The 8739-nt window shown below is 38.6% G+C and overlaps 2 protein-coding genes across 2 annotated transcripts; one reads left to right on the top strand and one right to left on the bottom strand.

Annotated features, from left to right (window-relative positions):
* The first annotated feature begins 2028 nt into the window (after positions 1-2028).
* LOC133393259 (uncharacterized) lies at positions 2029-3566 on the top strand. Its single transcript, XM_061657291.1, has 2 exons — positions 2029-2345; positions 2483-3566. The coding sequence occupies exon 2, from the start codon at positions 2485-2487 to the stop codon at positions 3460-3462; it is 978 nt and encodes a 325-aa protein (XP_061513275.1). The 5' UTR covers positions 2029-2345; positions 2483-2484; the 3' UTR covers positions 3463-3566.
* Positions 3567-3720: 154 nt separating this feature from the next.
* LOC133393260 (uncharacterized) lies at positions 3721-8281 on the bottom strand. The gene is made up of 4 exons (XM_061657292.1): positions 6416-8281; positions 5681-6110; positions 5286-5593; positions 3721-5222 (listed from the first exon to the last, which is right to left on the bottom strand). The coding sequence occupies exons 1-4, from the start codon at positions 6426-6428 to the stop codon at positions 5020-5022; spliced, it is 954 nt and encodes a 317-aa protein (XP_061513276.1). The 5' UTR covers positions 6429-8281; the 3' UTR covers positions 3721-5019.
* Between the last annotated feature and the right edge of the window lie 458 nt (positions 8282-8739).

Raw genomic sequence — 8739 nt, 5'->3', positions numbered from 1 at the left:
GTTTTGTAGCCTTCGCAAATTATTATAGAAAGCACATAAAGAATTTTGCCGCTATTTGCATGCCATTAAACCGGCTAACAAGAAAAGGAATTCCATTTGATTGGACTCCCGCTTGTCAAACCGCGTTCGACACACTTAAAGAAAATTTTGTTAATCCTCCGGTCTTAGACTTCCCTGATTTCAGTGAAAACAATACTTTTGTTCTACATACCGATGCCTCTAACAGTGCAGTAGGTGCAGTACTAAGTAACCAAAACGGGAAACCCATTTCGTTTGCCAGTAAAGCCCTTAACAAAGCCGAGCTTAATTATTCAACCATAGAAAAAGAATTGTTGGCTATAGTATGGTCCGTTAACCATTATCGTCCATATCTTTATGGAAGGCATTTCAACATTTTTACTGATCATAGACCTCTAGTCTATCTTTTTACTATGAACAACCCCTCAAGCCGTTTAACCGAATTTAGGCTAGCGTTGAAAGAGTATAACTTTACTATTTGCTATAAGAAAGGGACTGAAAATGTAATAGCCGACACCTTATCAAGATTACCATTATCTGATCTAAAAACCATGAGTGCACAGGAAGAAATACTAATCACAACAAGGTCGAAAGCTGTCAGCAACGATACATGCCAAAACAATAATAATTCAGCAGTATCTAAAGCCAATTATATTAAGCTGCAGTTTTGTAACGATGCAAAAAATCTTGTTATTTCAAAAGATAACATTATTTTACCAAAATCTTACACTATCGTTCACCTACGGGGTATGATAGTTAGGATTAAAGCCCATGTGAAAGCACTGAAACATAAAACATATTTGGTGATAGAATCAAATGATGAAATTACTAAACAATTTATGAAACAATTAAAAACCCTGAATGAGAAGGGAATGCCAGAAATCATCGTACTCAACGAAAAGGTTGAAGTAGTAAAGGATTGTGAAAAAGCGAAAAAGCTGGTAATAATGAACGATTTTCATACCTTACCAACGGCAGGGCACGCAGGATTCCATCGGACTGTCAATACGATCAAGCAAGGGTATACGTGGCCAGGGATTGATAAAGATGTAAAAGAAATGATAGCCAAATGCAAACAATGCCAATTATATAAATCAAATAAGCCACCAAAAATACCACTAAAAATAACAAATACCGCAAAAACAAGTATGGAAAAGATATTCATTGACCTAGTAGGTCCATTAGTAAATTCACATGGCTTTGAATATATTTTAACAACACAGTGTGATTTAACCAAGTTTGTAACAGCCACGCCAATACAAAACAAAAGAACTGAAACAGTCGCAAAAGTATTCGTAGAACAGGTTATCCTTAAGTACGGAGTACCCGAAACAATTTGTACGGATAGAGGCACAGAATTCCTTTCAACACTGTTTAACGAGATATGTAAACTATTACAAATAGAAAAACTGCAATCCACTGCGTACCATCATGAGACAGTAAGAGCTCTTGAAAACTCGCACAAACAATTAGGGAATTTTCTAAGAATACACAGTGATAGAAAAGCGTTAGATTGGCATAAATGGACAAACTTCTACGAGTTTGCCTATAACAATACAGTACACACTGCTACAGGTTATACCCCGTTCTACCTTATGTATGGACGGCCAGCAAATATACCATCTAACGTAATAAAAGAAAAAGTTAACAGAGTGCAATACGACCTTGAGAATTACGCAACTATTTTAAGGCTTAAATTGAACATAGCGCATGAGGAAGTAAGGAATCGTCTAATACAAAATAAGATTAAAAGCAAAGAATATTACGACGAAAAAACAAAACATAAAACATTCCAACCAGGCAACCAGATATTAATTCGAGGAGAAAATGTAAAGAAATTGGAAACACCGTACAGCGGTCCGTTTACAGTATTAGAAGATACAGGAGAAAATGTAATAATTGAGGATAATGGAAAAACCGATGTAGTACATAAAAATAGGGTAAAAGAATGGCACTTATTAAAAAAAAAAAAAAAAAAAAAAAAAACAAAAAAAAAACAAAGTAAGGCGTGTTGTGTCGACATAATTTAGGTAGCACTGTAAGTAGTTTTCGTTAAGTATAAAACACTCATTAGCTAGGGAGTGCCCAAGCGGGGCACTCACAACAGGATATATAAGTGTGCACGTGGTGGGTATCGCTCTTCTCTTCTGTTGTAACGTGAGAGCGGTAACAAGTACAATAAAATACCGTTTCTCGAAAAGTGGTGTCTTAATATAACACCTTAATTTACTTTTGAGAGTGCTGTGATTTGTAGGCGGATCTTCTCGCATCCCATCTGTGATTTTGCTTGCTTGAATGCTGTATTTGGAGAAAAGACAGAGAAGACTGTAAGTAGAAATTAGAAGTATTAACCTTACCGGTGTTGCGCTGTTCCCGTGGTCACTGTTGTCGGCTACTGGGTGGCACACATCTTCCTACGCTATCAGTGAACAAAATAATGTTACATGTTTTTCGTTTCTTTTAGATATGGATTCTAAAACCATCGAACCACATCATGTGCCAGTTGTATCATCCAATGTCATTTCGAGAAGTGATAAAATAATGCCATCAAAATCGCTTTCCTCCTCCTGTTCCAGATCTGGCACACTAACTACATCCCGACTTCCTGTGCTTGTAATCAGCGAAACCAGCCCTTTAGTACAAAATGCATGTGTACCCCGTCCGTTAGACAATTTGCTCGACGCTGGTGCTTCATCGAAAACCCGTCTTCCTACTAGGCAAACAAACTCATCTGCTTCCTCTAGTTTTAAGGCACCCCATAAGCCCCTTCCGGTCCTTCCCACAGTCTACCGACCAATTGTGGAACCTTTGAATTTGCCTCAATCTTCTGGATCGATTTCTAATACCAGTGATTTGTCGAAATCCCGTCTTCCCGTACTTCCATCTGTACAAATAGAAACACCTAAAACGAATATGCCTTCATCTACTACTCCCTTTTCCGTGGAAGCTTTGACGGAGATTATGATAGAAATGTCCATGAAGGTAGATTTAATTTACGATACAATGTATCACAAAAATGCCACAGCCAGAAAAGTGTCAATTAAAATTTTTTTTGATGAAGCAGGATTGATTAATTTTAACGAAAGGTTAAAATCTGATAGCATCTTTATGTTAAACACTGCACAAAAACTTATATTTTATGTTACAAGTGCTAAAGATATAGAAGGTAGACTCAACTTAGTTTTAGAAGTAATGTTCGATCGCAAATTTTTGTCCACTTGTAGTTGGTCGGAGAAAAGTAGTGTAGGTGCACGTAAGATAGATTTCAATCGATTTATATACGTACTTCACTTATTGAGAGTTGTAGGAGGTAACGATTATCTTGAGGCTACGGATACATTAGTAAAAAAGTTTCTTATGAAGAAACTAGGGAATGCGTTGACTGCAAGCGAAGCAAAAAAAACGAAAAACCGAAGAATTGCTGTGATTTTGTTTTATTGTTAAAGGATGACAAAGATGAATTGCTTAAAAGATGTGATGGTTTGTTAACTAGTTATGTAAGTAATAAGAGCTATATAATTGAATAACAAATGAACTTTTACAACAAACGTTTACTTCGTTCTAATGAAACCATGATCTTTCATACCAATTGGCGCATATTTTATTAATGAAAATCACCCAACTGCCAGGTTCCATCTAGCTCCAATTATAGAAAACCCCTTTCTTTCAATTGTTAAAATCTAGTTGCAATAAGTTTAATGAAATAACCGAACTGCTAGTATGTATATAATTGACATGTTGTAATCATCGTTTATTAGTCCTTTATATTACCAGTTTTAAAAGCCCCCTTCCCTATTTGTTTATAAAAATTGCAGAATTAATGTAACAAATTTTGCAATAAATATAATCCAGCTAGCACCACGTGGAGGTTGGGATAGGAGTTCAAAGATGCATAAAAGCGTCAAAGCTTTTGCTAGCCAGCTGAAAAAGAAAAAAAAAGGAAAATTGTCGAAGCATTGCTGCCTTGCATGGAACAATTAAAACGTCTTAATCTATATTATTGAAACCCTATCTAACCTATTCAGCTAAAGTATGTAGTAATGGACTGAAATGATACCCTATCCCTTCATCTAATGAAATTGCTACAAGCTAACACATCACACTATCTTTAGGAACCCTACCTAATTCTTTTGATAAATCTGCTATTTCACCTTCGTAATTAAATATGATATCTGAACTACACGGAGTACTAAAGCTGACTTTCTTCTTCTTTAACAAATGTCCTATTATGTAAACCTTTCCAGATTCTTCTAATGCTGCACTATACCTGATGATCTCCCTATCCTTCGTCAAAAACCATCCATTCCTATTACCTTTCCTTAGCATTAAACCTTCCTTAACGAATAAAATTACTTCCTCTCCTCTGCATTTGAAAATGGGATACTGTTTTTCCTCCTTTCTAACTGCTACTTGTGTTTCCCTAAGCTCAGCAAGCCTGCAAACTATTTGATTTAATATTCTCGGTCCTGGTCTAGCTAGCCTTTTCATAAACTGCAGCGTATTTTCACAATCATATGTTGAAATTTCTGGAAGGGGACCTAAATTTTGAACGTCTTTTGTGACGTGTAAAAGGTTATGGACATTACTAGTTAAATTATATTTGGTGTATATTGAGCTGTAGTCTAAAACAAATTTTTCTAATAATTGACCAGCGTATGTCCAATATTGTTTGAAGAAAGAATGCGAAAGGAAAGTATGAGCTACATAAATAAGTTTAAAATGATCATACGCTGAATCGTGGATTCTTCCTAAGAACAAAGGGATACTTATATGATTTAAAAAAGACCGGAATTCGGTCCCCTTCCAATAATCCACATATTTTAAAGACCTAACACCTCGATGTATCTCTGCTGGCAATTCTATTCTAGCTAAAATCTTGTTTATCTCTTCCTGCTCTGCTGCTGACCATGCTGAAAACCCTTTATAACCTCCTTTATAACCCTTAAGCAATTTCTTCAATGCCCCTAGATGAAACAAGTGTAAATCGTCTGCAATTGACATCTAAACTACTATATTAAATTCTTTTAAGTCTAATAACGGAGTATGGTGCTTCTGGTGTCCTATTGGGTAGTTTCCATCGCGAAAATCATCGTCGATCCTCTCCTCAGCAACGCCTTCAAATATCATCTTCCGTGCGCTCTTGTCAAATTTTCCTACGATTTTGCACTTTATGCAACCGCAAGCGCCGTTGAAGTATGTTACACCTGGAAAAAAGACACATAAATATTGTTAACTTATTCAGCTCTGTATTATTCTACATTGCTTACCTTTGATAAATGCTCGTGCTGGAAAATCTGCCAGGAAAGCTTTAAGGGTGATTTTTATTTTTTTGTTGTTGATAACAATTCCGTCATCGTGTAGGCGATTCAATTCATCAACGAGTGGGCGCAAGTAGTCCTCGACATTTTCCGGTTTGGATAAGCCACAAAACACGCCAACCACCAATATGGGAGCTTCTGGGACGTTTACAAGCTTCACCAATATGGGCCATAGCTGTTTTGGCCCGCTGTTAAATAACGGTAGCCCATCTACGAATATGTTTATTAATATTTCGTTGACCGAAGGAGTCAGCTTCCTAAAATGAAACACAGTAGATGTTACCTATGCATTAGTTATACCATTACATGGTACATGTTATCAAGCTAAGCACAATCTGTCTTACCGGAAACAACTTTGCATACATTTCGCAATGCCATGATACCACATTTCACCGCCAGCTACCGCGTGTATTTCCTTGCCCACAGCAACCGGTGTCTTAAGAAGCGTTCTAGAATCTAGAGGAAGAGGAATATCCGTTGTTTCGCGAACCAAGCGAAGAAGATCATTCAATACTAAATTAGGTAGCTTTTGAGATAAAGCCCAAACTCTCAACCGCTTGGCTATCAGATGTTGAGCTGGACTATTATTTTTCTCATTCAGTAGATGATCTTTTTCATCTTTATCATCCTCTTCGCTTTCGTTCTCGATGTATTCGATTATTTCATCCTCATCTTCATCATCGGATAAAATGAATACATCCTCCTCCTCCGACAACGGGAAATCCATCAGGCACTCCTCAGCAACGCCATCAACCACAGCTTCCGGACCTGAAACTAAAAGACTTTATTACTAAATACGTCCATAAAAGCGTACATAAATTAGTGCATTTGTGATTTGTGCGTTCAGCAAAACACTTTTGAGTTTGCGGTCTGACGCAAAACTTAAAAACGGTCAGAAATGTTTTGCAAAAACTCGCACGGTCACCGGCCCAGAGCGTGCAGCAAAATGCACAAAAAGTATACGCACTTCGTATACTCAGAGTTACACACAGCTAAATATGGTTTCTTTTTAAAACAACTATTAAATATAAACTTGATACCGAGTTTAACGTGCGTAAAAGATGATGAAAATCGCTTACCTTGCACTTCCATACACGTACTCAGACCGGGTTGATTTTCAGCCGGGTTGATTTCTTCTTCATTTCACCCATCCTTGCCAGTGCTCGCTTCCATAACAGCCCACTCTTCTTCAACTGCTTTATCTGGTCCATTTTCTTCTCTGAAACACTTTAAATCACTTTAAAATAACAAAATATAAATTTCACAAACACCGGCTCGCGAAGCGTCCTCGTTTGTTTTGAATGTGTTTCGAACGGTTTGTTTTGACATTTCTCGCTCTCCGTATGTGAGGCTCTTCGTTTCCCCCTTGGTTTCATTCCTCTCTCTCCAAAAATATCCTGCTTCTCCCTCGTCGCAACCTGTTTCTCTCTACCTCACACCCCGTTTGCCCTAGAAATAAATCCCCATTGTCATATGGGTATTTCTTTGATGTGTTGAACAGAAATCCACACACTTAAACAAACAACAGTAGATTTTGATATTATGGTACTCCTATCATACAATTTAAGACAAATAATTCCTGTAATTTTACGATCCACCTACGTTGATGAGATTAACATGTTTCCTTAGTATAAACATTAGCGTCCAAGTACTGCAGGGCTCATCATCTATAATTTATGAAACTCAAAAACCAGTGATTATCAACTTACATTTAAACACTCAAAGCAAAACCATGAATGTTAAGCAGAATGCATGTTGTTAATCATAGAGCTACGGCGTTTGATTCAGTCAAATCATTTTTTCTACAATAAAATTCTGCAGAAAGTAGAACACAGATTAACACGTTCATCCCTATGGCGGTCTACAGGGACCACCAGCGAACTTTCCCGTACGCCGGTGGCGGTCCCTGTGTCTTTTGATGGAAGTTGAACAATCATTACGATCAACTGTACTCTGCCCTCATGAATGGAAGCAGTTCACAGGTTGTAGAATTTCGTGTTCTAAGATTTATTGCGTTTGACAAAAATCTCATCGGACACACAACAGTATTGATGAACAGTTGAGTTGAAAACTTAGCAAAAATAAAATCAATTTTGCATCGTGTTCTTCTTCTTCTTTTAATTGGCGTAAACGTCCTACGAGGACATGCCGGCCTATACAGGCTTTCAAGACTTTATTCAATACCACTGTGGAAAAAGCGACTTACTCGACTTAAATATGCAAAGAAAACGGCTTAAAATGCTTCAACTCGGCTTCTTTAATGGAAGTACTCAAAATTAAATGAATAGAAAAACTGCGTTGATCTCGCTTTATTTGCCTTAATCCGGCTTAGTTTTTTCTTTATTTAATTTAAGGGTACTGGTCGTGCGATTAAAAAAAATCCGTGTCTCTTTCCTTCGCTTATTTTGTCGCTACTGCCTTCGTGTCTTTTTTATTCGTGTCGTGGCGGCCCTCTAGCGTTCGGTTCTGTGGTCCGTCGCAGGCGGCCGTCTAGCGCTTGGTTCCATCCGTCTTGTCGGGCGGCTTGTGATGGTTGTCTGGATGTCAAGGCTGTTTTGACAACACTCCCCCCCAGTACACAAAACGTGGTACACGTTGTTTACAATCAGAAAGTAAAAACAGCTTTGTGTCGCGGTGCGTTCGATTAGATTGCTTATTCACTAACCGCTATCCGAGGTTCCTTTAGGTTTACGCACATCTAACACCGCTATTTTCACCGAAGGGCGTTCGAATATACCGTGCATTGTTTGCACTTTCACTGACCGCACCTGTCCGTCTGTTGCTTTTCGCACCCCGATGATTCGTCCCTTTGGCCAGCTGTTGCGGGGGAGTTGCTCGTCGGCGATAACGACTATGTCGTCGATTTCCAAAGGTTTGGTGGGTTGGTTCCATTTCGGCCGTTGGGTAATCTGTGGATGATAATCATGAACCCACCTTTTCCAGAACATATCTGTAATTTGCTGAAACGCTACCCAGTTTCTTCTCACAGCGCCCGGTGTGGCGTCTAGTGGGATCCATGATCTGATACCATTGCTGGAGCCCACCAGGAAGTGGTTTGGTGTCAGCACCGGAGATTCGTCGTCATCCAGTGGGACTGCTGTTAACGGCCGTGAATTCACTACATTTTCGATTTCGGTAAGAGCGTTTGCAAGGGCTTCATGACTTGGTCTCTTCTCTTTTAGAGCTACTGTAAGGTTCTTTTTCACGCTTTGTATCAGCCGCTCCCATGCGTCGCCCATGTGTGGTGCGGATGGTGTATTGAAGATCCATGTAATACCTGGGGTAGTTAATCCTTGTTCGATACCCGTATAGTCTGGTTTGTCCTTATGCTCGAGTACGATCTTGCTGGCTCCTTGGAAATTCGTGCCTCGATCGCTATAGATAGCGGCTGGTGTTCCTCTTC

Source organism: Anopheles gambiae, chromosome 3 (assembly GCF_943734735.2).
Source record: "Anopheles gambiae chromosome 3, idAnoGambNW_F1_1, whole genome shotgun sequence".
NCBI classification, from domain to species: Eukaryota; Metazoa; Arthropoda; class Insecta; order Diptera; family Culicidae; genus Anopheles; species Anopheles gambiae.
The sequence above is the reverse complement of the archived record's forward strand: the minus strand, read 5'-3'. Positions and strand labels throughout refer to the sequence as shown.